The sequence below is a fragment of the Salmo trutta genome, chromosome 23 (genome assembly GCF_901001165.1).
Source record: "Salmo trutta chromosome 23, fSalTru1.1, whole genome shotgun sequence".
Lineage (NCBI taxonomy): Eukaryota > Metazoa > Chordata > Actinopteri > Salmoniformes > Salmonidae > Salmo > Salmo trutta.
The window spans coordinates 32,529,606-32,549,283 of record NC_042979.1 but is presented as its reverse complement, the minus strand read 5'-3'; the positions used below and the strand labels follow the sequence as shown (position 1 = coordinate 32,549,283).

At 43.4% G+C, this 19,678-nt stretch overlaps 1 protein-coding gene across 1 annotated transcript in view; it reads right to left on the bottom strand.

The window, feature by feature from the left end:
• Nucleotides 1–1,065: 1,065 nt before the first annotated feature.
• Nucleotides 1,066–19,678, bottom strand: part of LOC115159809 (formin-binding protein 1-like) — a 64,234-nt gene continuing 45,621 nt past the window's right edge. The window contains exon 5 of the mRNA XM_029709866.1: nucleotides 1,066–1,143. Coding sequence (XP_029565726.1) covers nucleotides 1,066–1,143 — 78 coding nt within the window. The remainder of the gene's footprint in view (nucleotides 1,144–19,678) is intronic.

Sequence of the window (19,678 nt, the reverse complement as noted above, 5' to 3'; positions counted from 1 at the left end):
CTGTAGTAGTACTATGACTACTGGGCTGTCATAACTGTAGTAGTACTATGACTACTGGGCTGTAATAGTATTATAGTAGTACTATGACTACTGGGCTGCCATAACTGTAGTAGTACTATGACTACTGGGCTGTCATGACTGTAGTAGTACTACAACTACTGGGCTGTCATAACTGTAGTAGTACTACGACTACTGGGCTGTCATGACTGTAGTAGTACTATGACTACTGGGCTGTCATAACTGTAGTAGTACTATGACTACTGGGCTGTCATAACTGTAGTAGTACTATGACTACTGGGCTGTCATAACTGTAGTAGTACTATGACTACTGGGCTGTAATAGTATTATAGTAGTACTATGACTACTGGGCTGCCATAACTGTAGTAGTACTATGACTACTGGGCTGCCATGACTGTAGTAGTACTATGACTACTGGGCTGTCATAACTGTAGTAGTACTATGACTACTGGGCTGCCATAACTGTAGTAGTACTATGACTACTGAGCTGTCATGACTGTAGTAGTACTATGACTACTGGGCTGTCATAACTGTAGTAGTACTATGACTACTGGGCTGTAATAGTATTATAGTAGTACTATGACTACTGGGCTGTCATAACTGTAGTAGTACTATGACTACTGGGCTGTCATAACTGTAGTAGTACTATGACTACTGGGCTGTAATAGTATTATAGTAGTACTATGACTACTGGGCTGCCATAACTGTAGTAGTACTATGACTACTGGGCTGTCATGACTGTAGTAGTACTATGACTACTGGGCTGTCATAACTGTAGTAGTACTATGACTACTGGGCTGTCATAACTGTAGTAGTACTATGACTACTGGGCTGTAATAGTATTATAGTAGTACTATGACTACTGGGCTGCCATAACTGTAGTAGTACTATGACTACTGGGCTGCCATAACTGTAGTAGTACTATGACTACTGGGCTGCCATAACTGTAGTAGTACTACGACTACTGGGCTGCCATAACTGTAGTAGTACTATGACTACTGGGCTGTAATAGTATTATAGTAGTACTACATACTCAGTAATACTACTCTATACAGTACTTACCGACTCCAGCTGTTTCCACGAGCTCTCAATCTGTTGCTGCGCTTTACGTCCATCATGGAAGTGCTGATAGAGAAAGAGAAAAAAGCTATCACAACGTTTGCTCATAAATCATATCTACAAGAGCAGTGGGCGGGTTGGGGGGTAAAGAAATATAGTGATAAAAAATTGAGGGAGAGAAATTATGAGTTTTCCCTTGATGAAAGAGATGGAAGGCAGACGAGATGACAGGTGACTGATGTTTCTGTCGGATGTATGATTCATGCTGTGACACACCAGGAGATTATGGTTACAACATGAAGCCCACCACACATACTGATTAAAGCAGCTACCCTGTGAGATGAAGGTTAGCCTCACCATGTTCTAGATCTAGGGCTAATACAGAAAATCGGGCTTCCCCAACTGGCGGAATTTTCATTGTTGTACATAAAAGACTGTAAAAACACCAGAAAATCAGCTCCAAGTGATTTACATTCTGGAAATCTGTTCCCAAGTATCCCACGCGTAATAGAGATGGAATCTTATACAAACGTAAACAGGGTTTGAAATGATTGTTTATGTCAAATATTATATCTGTTTGGGCTTCTTGCGATCAATTGCAGTCTCCAATTATTTTGTATTATTTTCCCGGCCCCATGACAATCCGCTCAAGAAAAAAAATTGGCCGCGGCTGAATCTAGGTGACGATCCCTGCAGTAGACGTTTGTATTTAATCCCAGTAGATGGCATAGATTTGATTACAGTGACAGACCAACTGGCACAAAGCACTAGATCACAGGTGCATAGCTACAGGCTGTGACTTCAAAATGACCTATCCATTCATCATCAAAGGACTGTCCCAAAACAGATGGAGATTACATTACTGCCCCTTATTAGATTGAAAAGATGATGTCGTTTCAGTCACAATGACCTTCATCATTGGTGTAGAGGAGCGTTACATGTCTGTGTGAAAGCGATGCATTATGTCCATGACCAGAACAGAAGCTGGTTGATTGGTTAGAGTGTAGTACCTCAGAGTCACGTGTCCTGACACTAGTGACATATTACAAGAAGGTGAGAGAAGATGCTGATGGTTACCCTGCCTGGGGACAGGACACCGATCTTAATTTCCCCCAAATGTAAAACGGGTGTACTGAGGCATGACCAACATATACAGTGGCAAGAAAAGTATGTGAACCCTTTGGAAATACCTGGATTTTCTGCATAAATTGGTCATAAAATTTGATCTGATCTTCATCTAGGTCACAACAATAGACAAACACAGTCTGCTAAACTAATAACACACAAACAATTATATGTTTTCATGTCTCTATTGAACACACCGTGTAAACATTCACAGTGCGGGTGGGAAAATTATGTGAACCCTTGGATTTAATAACTGGTTGACCCTCCTTTGGCAGCAATAACCTCAACCAAACATTTCTGTAGTTGCGGATCAGACCTGCACAACGGTCAGGAGAAATTTTGGACCATTCCTCTTTACAAAACTGTTTCAGTTCAGCAATATTCTTTGGATGTCTGGTGTGAACTTCTCTTGAGGTCATGCCACAGCATCTCAATTGGGTTGAGGTCAGGACTCCAGAAGGCGTATTTTCTTCTGTTGAACCCATTCTGTTGTTGATTTACTTCTGTGTTTTGGGTCGTTGTCCTGTTTGCATCACCCAACTTCTGTTGAGCTTCAATTGGCGGACAGATAGCCTAACATTCTCATGCAAAATGTCTTGATAACTTGGGAATTCATTTTTTCAGTCGATGATAGCAAGCTGTCCAGGTCCTGAGGCAGCAAAAGCAGGCTCCAAAACCTGATGCTCCCTCACCATATTTTTACAGTTGGGTTGAGGTTTTGATGTTGGTGTGCTGTGCCTTTTTTTTCTCCACACATAGTGTTGTGTGTTCCTTCCAAACACTCAACTGTAGTTTCATCTGTCCACAGAATATTTGCCAGTAGCACTATGGAACATCCAGGTGCACTTTTGAAAACTTCAGACGTGCGGCAATGTTTTTGTTGGACAGCAGTCGCTTCTTCTGTGGTTGTCCTCCCATGAACACCATTCTTGTTTAGTGTTTCTGTATCGTAGACTCGTCCACAGAGATGTTAGCATGTTCCAGAGATTTCTGTAAATCTTTAGCTGACACTCTAGGATTTTTCTCTTAACCTCATTGAGCATTCTGCCACTGTGGCTCTTGCAGTCATTTTTGCAGGACGGCCACTCCTAGGGAGAGTAGCAACAGTGCTGAACATTTTCCATTTATAGACAATTTGTCTTACCGTGAACTGATGAACATCAAGGCTTTTAAAGATACTTTTGTAACCCTTTCCAGCTTTATGCAAGTCAACAATTATTAATCTTAGGTCTTCTGAGATCTCTTTGTTCGAGACATGGTTCACAGTCAGGCAATGCTTCTTGTGAATAGCAAACTCAAATTTTGTGAGTGTTTTTTATAGAGCAAGGCTGCTCTAACCAACATCTCCAATCTCGTCTCATTGACTGACTGCAGGTTAGCTGACTACTAAGTCATTAGCCTAGGGGTTCACATAATTTTTCCAACCTACATGGTGAATGTTTAAATTATGTATTCCATATAGACAAGGAACATACAATAATTTGTGTGTCATTAGTTTAAGAACACTATTTGTCTATTGTTGTGACTTAGGTGAAGATCAGAGAGAAAGAGAGAGAGAGAGAAATAAGTGACTGAAAAGATCTACAGCTACCAGACAGACATAGATAGTGACTGAAGGATCTAGAGATTCCAGACAGACACAGATAGTGACTGAAAGGATCTAGAGATTCCAGACAGACACAGATAGTGACTGAAAGGATCTAGAGATTCCAGACAGACACAGATAGTGACTGAAAAGGATCTAGAGATTCCAGACAGACACAGATAGTGACTGAAAGGTATCTAGAGATTCCAGACAGACACAGATAGTGACTGAAAGGATCTAGAGATTCCAGACAGACACAGATAGTGACTGAACGACAGAGATGGCTGCCAGTGCCAGCCTTGCCAAGCGTGGCATATTGCACAGGGAGGACATGGCAGCTGTCGGTCTGGGCATGCTCAGTAAATACGCTGGGTGTTTTTCTAACAGGCCGCACTTGGCCTTCCCCCCTCCAGGGAATTAATGAGAGAGGGAGTGAGAGAAGGAATGGAGAGCCCAACTTGGCCAAAAGGCAGAACTCGTTTCTCTGCAGTCTTCTCTGGATTGTCCTCTGAACATGTCAAAATATACATAAACGGACAGAACATGGTGTGTTATAAAGGCCTAATAAAATCACTCCTATTATAAAACATTGTAGAACATTTCATTGAAGCAGTTGATATCAATGAAGGAATGAAAGAGAAGCTATGCCAAGCAAGCACCAGTCCTATGCTGGTCTCAACCTCAGTAGCTGTGTGGAATATCGATGTCTTCCCCAGGCGTTCAATAAAAGACACAGACTATTATAGAGAATGAAAAGCCCAGCGCTTGTATTTCAGTGGCGTTCAATGCTTCTAATCTAAATGTCCCGTCAGTAACTCTTGTATTCTGCACACACACGCCGGCCGGCATACATGCACACACACACACAAGAAAAGAAAGACAAGGAGTTAACTTCTACCCAATTTATTATTTAGAGCACCATGTCTGTAAATGTCTAGGCCAACTTTTCCCAAACTCAGATCTCCGGACCCCAAAGGGTGCATGTTTTGGTTTTTGCCCTAACACTACACAGCTGATTCAAATGATCAAACCTTGATGATTAGTTGCTATTTGAATCAGCTGTGTAGTGCTAGGGCACAAACCAAAATGTGCACCCCTTGGGGTCCCAAGGACTGAGTTTGGGAAACCCTGGTCTAGGTTATATGACTGAAACTGGGTTTAGACAGTACCTTGGAAATGTCACTTCTCACATCCTTGTCTTACTGGGGAACCACAACTATCTTTGGGGAAGCCGAGTCAAATGGGAAGTCCTCAAACTGTTTTAGGGAAATTTCCTTCAGCTCTTAAAGGGAATGGCCCACTCTGGAGCCAGTCACAACTTGTAGACTTGTTTACGTGCTGCTGTGCGGTTTGTTGCTAACGTTTCTTTGCTACCTGCCAATTTTACAGTTTTTACTCTTTAATTACTGTTTTATATTTTTATTTCCCCCTCAATCAACTTTTTTTCATTCAACTTTTTCACCCCGGACGCTTTATCTGGACATGGTTCAAACAGGACCTCCACCAGCCGAAGCTAAGTAGTAACATATACATTATGCCGTTTAATTGCAGTGGCTGTACTCATAATATACAGGAGAACGATCGCCCTACGGCGAGGATAGCTGTGCTGCAAGCCCAGCTTCAGACGCATCGTTAGGCAAGGGTAATTAAGTGTAGGAAAGCATGAAACAGCGTCTGTGCCACCAATAAGTACAGATAGTAGTATATATCCCTCGCACAGTCCCTGCTCCGGATCATTTTGCCATGGCTTCTGGAAGGAAATGCTGTAGGAATCCTCAACCGGTGTCGTTACGGGGTCTGAGACACCGAAGCCTCCCACCATTAGCTCTGAAAAATTGAACACCCTAGTCATTGGCGACTCCATTACCCGTAGTATTAGACTTAAAAAGAATCATCCAGCGAGCATACATTTTTTACCAGGGGGCAGGGCTACCGACGTTAAGGCTAATCTGAAGATGGTGCTGGCTAAAGCTAAAAACTGGCGAGTGTAGAGAGTATAGGAATATTGTCATCCACATCGGCACCAACGATGTTAGAATAACAGTCAAAGGTCACCAAGCGCAAACATAGGTTCAGCGAGTAAATCAGCTAGAAAGATGTGTCGGCATTGAGTAATTGTCTCTGGCCCCCTCCCAGTTTAGGGGGAGTGATCAGCTCTACAGCAAAGTCTCACAACTTTCCGATCGCTGGTTGAAAACTGGTTGAAAACTGTTTTTCTGCCCGTCCCAAAAGATGGAATTTGTAGATAATTGGCCCTCTTTCTGGAACTCACCCACAAACAGGACCAAGCCTGGCCTGCTGAGGAGTGACGAACTCCATCCTAGCTGGGGGGGCTCTCATCTTATCTATGAACATAGACAGGGCTCTATCTTCTCTAGCTCCACAATGAGATAGGGTGCAGACCATGGCAGCAGGCTGTTAGCCACCCTGCAGCTTAGTGGAGTCTGCCACTAGCATAGTCAGTGTAGTCAGCTCAGCTATCCCATTGAGACCGTGTCTGTGCCTCGATCAAGGTTGGGCAAACTAAACATGGCGGTTGTTCGCCTTTTCAATCTCACTGGAATAAAGACCTCCATTCCTGTCATTATTGAAAGAGATTGTGATATCTCATATCTGAAAATAGGGCAACTTAACCTGTTGGGGCTAGGGGGCAGTATTGAGAAGTTTGAAAAAAATATGTGCCCTTTTTAACTGCCACCTACACAACTCAGAAGCTAGGATATGCATATTATTACCAGATTTGGATAGAAAACACTCTGAATTTTCTAAAACTGTTTGAATGGTGTCTGTAAGTATAACAAAACTCATATGGCAGATGACTCACTTCCAAGGCAGTTATAGTCAATTAACTAATCATGATCATAATCTTGATGTGATTGGCCGACTGAAACATGGCTTAAGCCTGATACATTACTGTGTTAAATGTGCCTCTCTTTTGGTTACACTAGTGACCATATCCCCCCGCGCATCCCGCAAAGGCGGAGGTGTTGCTAATATTTACGATAGCAAATTTCAATTTACCAAAAAAAAAAAGACTGCGTTTTAGTTTTTGTGAGCTTCTAGTCATGAAATGTATGCAGCTCTCCTCAATCACTTTTTATAGCTACTGTTACAGGCCTCCTGGGCCGTATACACCATTCCTCACTGAGTTCCCTGAAGTCCGATCGGACCTTGTAGTCATGGCAGATAACATTCACAGTTTTTGGTGACTTTATATTCACATGGAAAAGTCCACGCGCACTCCAAAGGCTTTCGGACCCATCATCGATTCAGTGGGTTTTGTCCAACATGTCTCCGGACCTACTCACTGCCACAGTCATACTCTGGACCGAGGTTTTGTCCCGTGGAAAAATATTGTGGATCTTAATGTTTTTCCTCATAATCCTGGACAATCGGACCATCATTTTATTACATTTCAATCGCAACAAATAATCTGCTCAGACCCCAACCAAGGATCATAAAAAGCCGTGCTATAAATTCCTCGGACAACCCAAAGATTCCTAGATGCCCTTCCAGACTCCCTCTACCTACCTAAGGACATCAGAGTACAAAAATTGGTTAACCACCTAACTGAGGAACTAAATTTAACCGTGCGTAATACCCTAGATGCAGTCGCACCCCTAAAAACAAAAAACATTTGTCATAAGAAACTACCTCCCGGTATACAGAAAATACCCAAGCTCTTAAGCAAGCTTCCAGGAAATTGGAATGGAAATGGCACTACACCAAACTGGAAGTTTTCCGACTAGCTTGGAAAGACAGTACCGTGCAGTATCAAAGAGCCCTCACTGCTGCTCGGTCATCCTATTTTTCCAACTTAATTGAGGAGAATAAGAACAATCCAACATTTATTTTTGATACTGTGGCAAAGCTAACTAAAAAGCAGCATTCCCCAAGACAGGATGGCTTTCACTTCAGCAGTAATAAATTAATTAACTTCTTTGACGAAAAGATCATGATCATTAGAAAGCAAGTGATGGACTCCTCTTTAAATCTGCGTATTCCTCCAAAGCTCAGTTGTCCTGAGTCTGCACAACACTGCCAGGACCAAGGATCAAGGGAGACACTCAAGTTTTTTAATACTATATCTCTTGACACACTGATAGTCTTGGCCTCTAAACCTTCAAGTTGCATACCGGAACCAATAAACTACTGAAAGAGCTGCTTCCTGTGCTTGGCCTCCTATGTTGAATATAATAAATGGCTCCCTATCCACCGGATGTGTACCAACTCACTAAAAGTGTCAGTAATAAAGCCTCTCTTGAAAAAGCCAAACCTTGACCCAGAAAATATAAACAACTAATCGGCCTATATCGAATCTCCCATTCCTCTCAATTTAAAACAAAAGCTGTTGCACTGCAACTCACTGCCTTCCTGAAGACAAATAATGTATACGAAACGCTTCATGGGGTTTAGACCCCATCATAGCACTGAGACTGCACTCGTGAAGGTGGTAAATTACCTTTAATGGCATCAGACCAAGGCCCTGCATCTGTCATCGTGCTCCTAGACCTTAGTGCTGCTTTTGATACCATCAATCACCACATTCTTCTGGAGAGATTGGAAACCCAAATTGGTCTACATGGACAAGTTCTGGCCTGGTTTAGGTCTTATCTGTCGGAAAGATATCAGTTGTTCTGTAAATGGTTTGTCTTCTGACAAATCAACTGTACATTTTGGTGTCCCTCAAGGTTTCCGTTTTAGGACCACTATTGTTTTCACTATATATTTTACCTCTTGGTGATGTCATTCGGAAACATCATAATATTAACTTTCACTGCTATGCAGAAAATACACAGAACCCAAAATTGCCCTCCCTGGAAACCAATGTTTTCAAACTAAGGAAGTGGATGGTGGCAAATATTTTACTTTTAAAAACTCAGGAGAAACAGATATGCCTAATTCTAGGTCCCAAGAAACAAAGAGATCTTCTGTGGATCTGACAATTAATCTTGATGGTTGTACAGTCATCTCAAAAAAAACGTGAAGGACCCGGCATTACTCTGGACCCTGATCTCTCATTTGACGAACATATCAAGAATATTCAAGGACACCTTTTTTTCCACCTTCGTAACATTTCAAAAACGGAAACTTTGTCCAAAAATGATGCAGAAAAATGTATCCATGCTTTTGTCACATCTAGATTAGACTACTGCAATCCTCTATATTCCGGCTACCAGGATAAAGCACTAAATAAACTTCAGTACGGTTTTACTGATAACCTACAAGCTTACATGGGCTTGCTCTACCTATCTTTCCGATTTGGTCCTGCCATACATACCTACATGTACGCTACGGTCACACGACGCAGGCCTCCTTACTGTCCCTAGAATTTCTCAGTAAACAGCTGGAGACAGGCTTTCTCCATAGAGCTCCATTTTTTATGGAATGGTCTGCCTATCCATGTGAGGGACGCAGACTCGGTCTCGACCTTTAAGTCTTTATTGAAGACTCATCTCTTCAGTAGGTCCTATGATTGAGTGTAGTCCGGCCCAGGGGTGTGAAGGTGAACGGAAAAGCACTGGAGCGACGAACCACACTTGCTGGTCTCTGCATAGCCGGTTCCCCTCTCTCCAGAGCTCTCCAGAGCTCTCTATGGTCAGGGTGTGACAGGCTGTGTAAGAGTTTTCTAAGTGTATGATTTGAACTCGGGCAGATTATGAGGATGGGCACCATATGATGCTATTCACTCTAGAACAAGAGGGTCTGCCCAGTGTTTCTGATTCAGACCCATCGGCAAGTAGAAATATACAGTATCTGTCAAAAGTTTGGACACACCTACAGGTACTCATTCAAGGGTTTTTCTTTAATTGTACTATTTTCTACATTTTAGAATAATAGTGAAGACATCAAAACTATGAAATAACACATTTAAGGAATCATGTAGTAACCAAAAAAGTGCACACTCAGCATTCTCTCAACCAGCTTCATGAGGTTGTTACCTGGAATTCATCTCAATTAACAGGTGTTAAAGTTAATTTGTGGAATTTCTTTCCTTCTTAATGCGTTTCAGCCAATCAGTTGTGTTGTGACAAGGTAAAGGTGGTATACAGAAGAAAGCCCTATTAGGTAAAAGACCAAGTCCATATTATGGCAAGAACAGCTGAAATAAGCAAAGAGAAACGACAGTCCATCATTACTTTAAGACATGAAAGTCAGTCAATCAGGAAAATTTCAAGAACTTTGAAAGTTTCTTCAAGTGCAGTCGCAAAAACCATCAAGCACTATGATGAAACTGGCTCTCATGAGAACCGCCACTGGAAAGTAAGACCCAGAGTTACCTCTGCTGCAGAGGATAAGTTCATTAGAATTACCAGCCTCAGAAATTGCAGCCCAAATAAATGCTTCACACAGTTCAAGTAACAGACATCTCAACATCAACTGTTCAGAGGAGACAGGAATCAGGCCTTCATGGTCAAATTGCTGCAAAGAAACCACTACTAAAAGACACCAATAAGAAGAAGAGACTTGCTTGGGCCAAGAAACACGAGAAATTGACATTAGACTGGTGGAAATCTGTCCTTTGGTCTGATGAGTCCAAATTTGAGATTTCTGGTTCCAACTGCCACGTCTTTGTGAGAAACAGTAGGTGAACGGATGATCTCCGCATGTGTGGTTTCCACCGTGAAGCATAGATGAGGAGGTGTGATGGTGCTTTGCTAGTGACACTGTCTGTGATTTATTTACAATTCAAGGCACACTTTACCAGCATGGCTACCACAGCATTCTGCAACGATACGCCATCCCATCTGGTTTGCGCTTAGTGGGACTATCATTTGTTTTTCAACAGGACAATGACCCAGAACACATCTCCAGGCTCTGTAAGGGTTATTTGACCAAGGAGAGTGATGGAGTGCTGCATCAGATGACCTGACATCCACAATCACCCAACATCAACCCAATTGAGATGGTTTGGGATGAGTTGGACCGCAGAGTGAAGGAAAAGCAGCCAATAAGTGCTCAGCATATGTGGGAACTCCTTCAAGACTGTTGGAAAAGCATTCCAGGTGAAGCTGGTTGAGAGAATGCCAAAAGTGTGCAAAGCTGCCATCAAGGTAAAGGGTGGCTACTTTGAAGAATTTCAAATACAAAATATATTTGATTTGTTTAACACTTTTATGGTTACTACATGATTCCATATGTGTTATTTTATAGTTTTGATGTCTTCACTAATATTCTACAATGTAGAAAATAATAAAAAATAAAGAAAAACCCTTGCATGAGTACTGTAGGTGTCCAAACTTTTGACTGGTACTGTATATATCTATAAAAATAAATAAAAAACATTATTTTACCAGGTAAGTTGACTGAGAACACATTCTCAGTTACAACAACAACCTGGGGAATAGTTACAGGAAAGAGGAGATGAATGAGCCTATTGGAAGCTGGGAATGATTTGCTGTTCATGATGGTATGAGGGCCAGATTGAGAATTTAGCCAGGACACTGGGGTTAAAACCCCTACTCTTATGATAATTGCCATGGGATCTTTAGTGACCACAGAGAGTCAGGACACCAGTTTAACATCCCATCCAAAAGACAGCACCCTACACAGGACAATGTCCCCAATCACTGCCCTGGGACATTGGGATATTTTTTTTCAGACCAGAGGAAAGAGTGCCTCCTACTGGCAGTCCAACACCACTTCCAGCAGCATTTGGTCTCTCATTCAGGGACTGACCAAGACCAACCCTGCTTAGCTTCAGAGGCAAGCCAGCAATGGAATGCAGGGTGGTATGCTGCAGGTATACTGGTGAGAACATAGACTATATTGGCATTTGTATGGACACATGGTATCAGACAGGTGCTTCTCAGTGTCTGCCAGTCTATCTGTCCAAATGTACATTTCTGGACTAGGCTGCTGCAGCAATCCTCTTGGCCCAGGTCCATCCAGCCTGTATAGTTAAGGAAACACAACTTTGATCTCCCCCACAAAGCCTCCCCTCCTCCTACCCCCTCTCCTACCTCCCTCCTTCCCCTCTCCTCACCTCCTCAGAACAGCAACATGTGACTGCCAGGGCTTGGGGCTACCAGGGAGTAATGATTTGGGATAATGATAAAAAAAATGGGTTGAGTCCCAGTCAGGTAGAAGAGATTTGAAATAATTTGTCTTGTGATGCCAGGTTCAGTTGGCAGCCCTTTACTTGGACACATGTTTTCTTATCCCAGACAAAGTAATTGTCCATGCCTGCCCACTACACTCCTGGTACAGTAGACTAGTGAACCATTATATAGAGATAGCCTAACATTACCCTGCTCTGGCTGGATGGATTGGCTCCAGGTACCATAGCCACCAGCCAAGCATGACCAATGAATGTGGCTGGAAGAGAGCAAAACCACAACATTGTATAGAGACTTGAAACCCTCACAAGTTAGATTATTTTGCTTCCAAGCTTTGCACTCTGACTCTCCCGTGACACGAAACGACTACTTGTCAACTCTTTCTCTCACACACGACTCCTTGGTTCTCTCTCACATGTACACAAGCGCACACACACACACACACACCATGCCAGACTCATTAGTCAATCATCATCCTCTCTGAGAGATGTGTATTATGGTAGGAGCTGTGGTACTGGAGAAGAAATAGACGGACCGGGCAAGAGGATCAGAGGGGTATTCTCTCTCTCTCTCCACCCTGGCCTCCCTTCCTCTCCTTGCCCTGGCCGTCCAGAGAGAATCGTGCCCCAGCTCTGTGTATAGAGGCCGACTCCTCAAGATACATGTACAGTGGGGAGAACAAGTATTTGATACCACTTGCCAATTTTGCAGGTTTTCCTACTTACAAGGCATGTAGAAAATCCAGAAAATCAAATTGTATGATTTTTAAGTAATTAATTGCATTTTATTGCATGACATAAGAATTTGATCACCTACCAACCAGTAAGAATTCCGGCTCTCACAGACCTGTTAGTTTTTCTTTAAGAAGCCCTCCTGTTCTCCACTCATTACCGTATTAACCTGCACCTGTTTGAACTCGTTACCTGTATAAAAGACACCTGTCCCACACACTCAATCAAACAGACTCCAACCTCTCCACAATGGCCAAGACCAGAGAGCTGTGTAAGGACATCAGGGATAATATTGTAGACCTGCACAAGGCTGGGATGGGCTACAGGACAATAGGCAAGCAGCTTGGTGAGAAGGCAACAACTGTTAGTGCAATTATTAGAAAATGGAAGAAGTTCAAGATGACGGTCAATCCCCCTCAGTCTGGGGCTCCATGCAAGATCTCACCTCGTGGGGCATCAATGATCATGAGGAAGGTGAGGGATCAGCCAAGAACTACACGGCAGGACCTAGTCAATGACCTGAAGAGAGCTGGGACCCACAGTCTCAAAGAAAAACATTTGTAACACACTACGCCGTCATGGATTTAAAATCCTGCAGCGCACGCAAGGTCCCCCTGCTCAAGCCAGCGCATGTCCAGGCCCGTCTGAAGTTTGCCAATGACCATCTGGATGATCCAGAGGAGGAATGGGAGGAAGGTCATGTGGTCTGATGAGACAAAAATAGAACTTTTTGGTCTAAACTCCACTCGCCGTGTTTGGAGGAAGAAGAAGGATGAGTACAACCCCAAGAATACCATCCCAAACGTGAAGCATGGAGGTGGAAACATCATTCTTTGGGGATGCTTTTCTGCAAAGGGGACAGGACGACTGCACCCTAATGAGGGGAGGATGGATGGGGCCATGTATCGTGAGATCTTGGCCAACAACCTCCTTCCCTCAGTAAGAGCATTGAAGATGGGTCGTGGCTGGGTCTTCCAGCATGACAACGACCCGAAACACACAGCCAGGGCAACTAAGGAGTGGCTCCGTAAGAAGCATCTCAAGGTCCTGGAGTGGCCTAGCCAGTCTCCAGACCTGAACCCAATAGAAATCTTTGGAGGGAGCTGAAAGTTCGTATTGCCCAGCGACAGCCCCGAAACCTGAAGGATCTGGAGGAGTGGGCCAAAATCCCTGCTGCAGTGTGTGCAAACCTGGTCAAGAACTACAGGAAATGTATGATCTCTGTAATTGCAAACAAAGGTTTCTGTACCAAATATTAAGTTCTGCTTTCCTGATGTATCAAATACTTATGCCATGCAATAAAATGCAAATTATTAACTTAAAAATCATACAATGTGATTTTCTGGATTTTTGTTTTAGATTCTGTCTCTCACAGTTGAAGTGTACCTATGATAAAAATTACAGACCTCTACATGCTTTGTAAGTAGGAAAACCTGCAAAATCGGCATTGTATCAACTACTTGTTCTCCCCACTGTAAATGGTGCTGTTGGTGCACACAGTGAGTGTGAGAAAAACATCTCCCAACCAGACTGATATAGAGTGGCAAGAAAAAGTATGTGAACCCTTTGGAATTACCAGGATTTCTGCATAAATTGATCATAAAATTTGATCTGATCTTCATCTAAGTCACAACAATAGACAAGCACAGTACGCTTAAACTAATAACACACAAATTATATTTTTCTTGTCTATACTGAAATACACTGCTCAAAAAATAAAGGGAACACTTAAACAACACAATGTCACTCCAAGTCAATCACACTTCTGTGAAATCAAACTGTCCACTTAGGAAGCAACACTGATTGACAATAAATTTCACATGCTGTTGTGCAAATGGAATAGACAACAGGTGGAAATTATAGGCAATTTGCAAGACACCCCCAATAAAGGAGTGGTTCTGCAGGTGGGGACCACAGACCCCTTCTCAGTTCCTATGCTTCCTGGCTGATGTTTTGGTCACTTTTGAATGCTGGCGGTGCTTTCACTCTAGTGGTAGCATGAGACGGAGTCTACAACTCACACAAGTGGCTCAGGTAGTGCAGCTCATCCAGGATGGCACATAAATGGGAGCTATGGCAAGAAGGTTTGCTGTGTCTGTCAGCGGTTTTGTCCAGAGCCATGGAGGCGCTACCAGGAGACAGGCCAGTACATCAGGAGACGTGGAGGAGGCCGTAGGAGGGAACAACCCAGCAGCAGGACCGCTACCTCCGCCTTTGTGCAAGGAGGAGCAGGAGAAGAAGCACTGCCAGAAGCCCTGCAAAATGACCTACAGCAGGCCCACAAATGTGCATGTGTCTGCTCAACGGTCAGAAACAGACTCCATGAGGGTGGTATGAGGGCCCGACGTCCACAGGTGGGGGTTGTGCTTACAGCCCAACACCGTGCAGGACGTTTTGGCATTTTGCCAGAGAACACCAAGCTTGGCAAATTCTCCACTGGCGCCCTGTGCTCTTCACAGATGAAAGCAGGTTCACACTGAGCACCGTGACAGACGTGACAGAGTCTGGAGACGCCGTGGAGAACATTCTGCTGCCTGCAACATCCTCCCAGCATGACCGGTTTGGCGGTGGGTCAGTCATGGTGTGGGGTGGCATTTCTTTGGGGGGCCGCACAGCCCTCCATGTGCTCGCCAGAGGTAGCCTGACTGCCATTAGGTACCGAGATAAGATCCTCAGACCCCTTGTGAGACCATATGCTGGTGCGGTTGGCCCTGGGTTCCTCCTAATGCAAGACAATGCTAGACCTCATGTGGCTGGAGTGTGTCAGCAGTTCCTGCAAGAGGAAGGCATTGATGCTATGGACTGGCCCACCCGTTCCCAGACCTGAATCCAATTGAGCACATCTGGGACATCATGTCTCGCTCCATCCACCAACGCCACGTTGCACCACAGACTGTCCAGGAGTTGGCGGATGCTTTAGTCCAGGTCTGGGAGGAGATCCCTCAGGAGACCATCCGCCACCTCATCAGGAGCATGCCCAGGCGTTGTAGGGAGGTCATACAGGCACGTGGAGGCCACACACACTACTGAGCCTCATTTTGACTTGTTTTACGGACATTACATCAAAGTTGGATCAGCCTGTAGTGTGGTTTTCCACTTTCATTTTGAGTGTGACTCCAAATCCAGACCTCCATGGGTTGATAAATTGTATTTCCATTGATTATTTTTGTGTGATTTTGTTTGTCAGCACATTCAACTATGTAAAGAAAAAAGTATTTAATAAGATTATTTCTTACATTCAGATCTAGGATGTGTTGTTTAAGTGTTCCCTTTATTTTTTTGAGCAGTATATAATTTAAACATTCACAGTGTAGGTTGTAAAAAGTATGTGAACCCCTAGGCTAATGACTTCTCCAAAAGCTAATTGGAGTCCGGAGTCAGCTAACCTGCAGTCGAATCAATGAGACGAGATTGGAGATGTTGGTTAGAGCTGCCCTGCCCTAAAAAAATTCACAAAATGTTTGTTTGCTATTCACTAGAAGCATTGCCTGATGTGAACCACGCCTCGAACAAAAGAGATCTCAGAAGACCTAAGATTAATAATTGTTGACTTGCATAAAGCTGGAAAGGGTTACAAAAGTATCTCTAAAAGCCTTGATGTTCATCCGTCCACGGTAAGACAAATTGTCTATAAATGGAGAATGTTCAGCACTGTTGCTACTCTCCCTAGGAGTGGCCGTCCTGCAAAGATGACTGCAAGAGCACAGTGCAGAATGCTCAATTTAGGTTAAGAAGAATCCTAGAGTGTCAGCTAAAGATTTACAGAAATCTCTGGAACATGCAAACATCTCTGCGGACCAGTCTACGATACAGAAAACACTAAACAAGAATGGTGTTCATGGGAGGACACCACAGAAGAAGCCACTGCTGTCCCAAAAAAACATTGCTGCACTGAAATTTGCAAAAGTGCACCTGGATTGTCCCACAGTGCTACTGGCAAAATATTGTGTGGACAGATGAAACTACTGTGTAGTTGTTTGGAAGGAACACACAACGCTATGTGTGGAGGAGAAAAAGGCACAACACACCAACATCAAAACCTCAACCCAACTGTAAAGTATGGTTGAGGGAGCATCATGGTTTGGGGCTGCTTTGCTGCCTCAGGACCTGGACAGCTTGCTATCATCGACTGAAAAATGTATTCCCAAGTTTATCAAGACATTTTGCAGGAGAATGTTAGGCTCTGTCCGCCAATTGAAGCTCAACAGAAGTTGGGTGATGCAACAGGACAACGACCCAAACACAGAAGTAAATCAACAACAGAATGGGTTCAACAGAAGAAAATACGCCTTCTGGAGTCCTGACCTCAACCCGATTGAGATGCTGTGGCATGACAGCAAGAGAGTTGTTCATCCCAAGAATATTGCTGAACTGAAACAGTTTTGTAAAGAGGAATGGTCCAAAATTCCTCCTGACCGTTGTGCAGGTCTGATCCGCAACTACAGAAAACATTTGGTTGAGGTTATTGCTGCCAAAGGAGTCAACCAGTTATTAAATCCAAGGGTTCACATACTTTTCCCACCCTGCTCTGTGAATGTTTACACAGTGTTTTCAATAAAGACATGAAAACGTTTAGTTGTTAGTGTGTTATTAGTTTAAGCAGACTGTGTTTGTCTATTGTTGTGACCTAGATGAAGATCAGATCAAATATTATGACCAATTTATGCAGAAATCCAAGTATTTCCAAAGGGTTCACATACTTTTTCTTGCCATTGTAGTTCCCTATGAAGACACGATAGTGCAGAGGGTCAGAAAAAGACAAACTGTTCTTCAATGTTCTCTTTGTCTTACATTGTTCTCTCTCCAGTGAAATGTTCTGTGGTGTCCATTTGATATTTCAGAGGCGTTCCATGTTTTTTACTAGCTCTCAGGGAGACACCACGAGAACACTTTCTTCTTCCACACTAAGCTACTCTGTGGACCTCTGTGTGTGTCTCGCTGCTATTTAATCAGTGCGCAGGTGCACATTTTTCACTGTCAGGTCTGGAGAATTAGCGACCCAAGTGCAGCTAGGTTATGCAACCTTAGCAAGACACCACTAACTCTGACTGACCGATATAAAGACCCACAATTCATCCACCAGTGTGCAGTCTGCACAGACACATCAGATGCCATGAAAACAGAGTGAAACTACCCCTCATGTTTAGCTCATCGAGGGCCACTTCAGTCAGTGTAGAGTTACAGTGAGAAACTGTCATTTATGAATGGGGTCTGGTTCTGTCTGGGCTGAGGAGACAACAGGAGACCTCGACCCTGATCCGCCTCTTCCTCCTTCTGCTCCCTTCCCTGCCCCCCAGAGCTGAGCTTACCGAGGGTTCAAGTAGGGAGAAATGGGAGGGGTTGAGGAAGGGGAGGAGGGGAGGGAGGTTACAGTACAAAACAAGCTCCATAACTGTGGAATTAATGGAGCGTATTCATTTTCGGAGTGGCTGCGGTTCAGGATTGTCTGGAACCTGACTTGCTGTTGCAGAAAATACAGAGATTTCTACGCATGCAGGATCCACTAGCCTACCTCCTTTCAGCTGCTTCTCAGTGCTCAGTCACTCCGCTGCTACTTGTACACAAAACAGTTCAAACAAACATATTTATTTGTCTGCTGTAACAGTAGGCTATTGCAAACATAAGCATGACACAAACAGGTTGTCAAGCAATTTAATGTTTTTTCAGGAGGGGTGCTATATGCAGCTATTTAGGCCAGCTATGTAGCCTACACAGCATATCACACAAGCAAGACAGGCAGGCAGCAAATTGCAATTTTAATGTTTATTTTTCCATCATCATTGAAAACATTGACTCCTGGCTATATGGCAGCATAACTATAAAGATTACATCATCACACAAAACGCTAATTGCTTTGCCCCAATGCAATGTGAAGACTGCGTCTTGCTTGTGCTACAGCAATATCCGTTCCAACAGACAGAGAAAGTTGTAGCCGGCCCTTCATATATATTTTTGGAACGTTCGTTTGAATTGCAGCTGTTCAGAAATATGCGTCAGAGACAGACATAGGGTACATCATCATATCGATCATATTGGTTGAGGGTTCAGAAGAGGGTGAGTAAAGAGAGAAAAGTGAATGTGTGTTAATAACACACGCGCAGAACGTGATTCTGATCCTTACATTTGACAAATACGTTTCTAGAGGGCAGATGCGAAACTCTGTATTCATAGCCTCAGCCATTCAATTATTGCTCCTCTCCTTCTGTACTGTAGACAGATTAACCTGTCCTGTCCTGTCCCACTGAAAGGCCAGTAGGCTCATGTAAGCCTCCCAGGAAGGACAGTCATAGACAGGAACGTGACGATCCTGTCTGTCTGCAGATCTTTCAATTGCAAAACAAATGACTATGCTAGATACTGATGACTAGTGTTTATGACTATGAAGGTGTGTGTTAATGATTACATGTGTGCAAAAGACTACAGGAGACCTGCTGTCTCTAACTCTGAATGATCAGCTATGAAAAGCCAACTGACATTTACTCCTGAGGTGCTGACCTGTTGCACCCTCTACAACCACTGTGATTATTATTATCTGACCCTGCTGATCATCTATGAACGTTTGAACATCTTGGCCATGTGCTGTTATAATCTCCACCCGGCACAACCAGAAGAGGATCGGCCACCCCTCAGAGCCTGGTTCCTCTCTAGGTTTCTTCCTAGGTTCCGGTCTTTCTAGGGAGTTAGCCCTAGCCACCGTGCTTCTATACCTGCATTGCTTGCTGTTTGGAGTTTTAGGCTGGGTTTCTGTAATGCACTTTGTGACATCTGCTGATGTAAAAAGGGCTTCATAAATACATTTGATTGATTGATTGAAGAGAGGCAGAACGTATTCCTGTTCTCTCCCAGCTGAATAAATAACCGTGCAGTATAAATAATAGGCTACTTACTCTGGGCCAAACGCTTAGCATACAGGGTCTCTCTGAACAAGGCCACCTGTTTCTATTCTAGACTGCTTCTTCAGATGTTTTATATAGCCAGTACTCTTACTACAAGCAAACTAGTAACAGACACAGATAGAATCAAAAATTATGAATGAGCATGTGTAGCTCTCGAGCTTCGCATATTATCGACATGCACTGACATACTGTACAGTACAATAT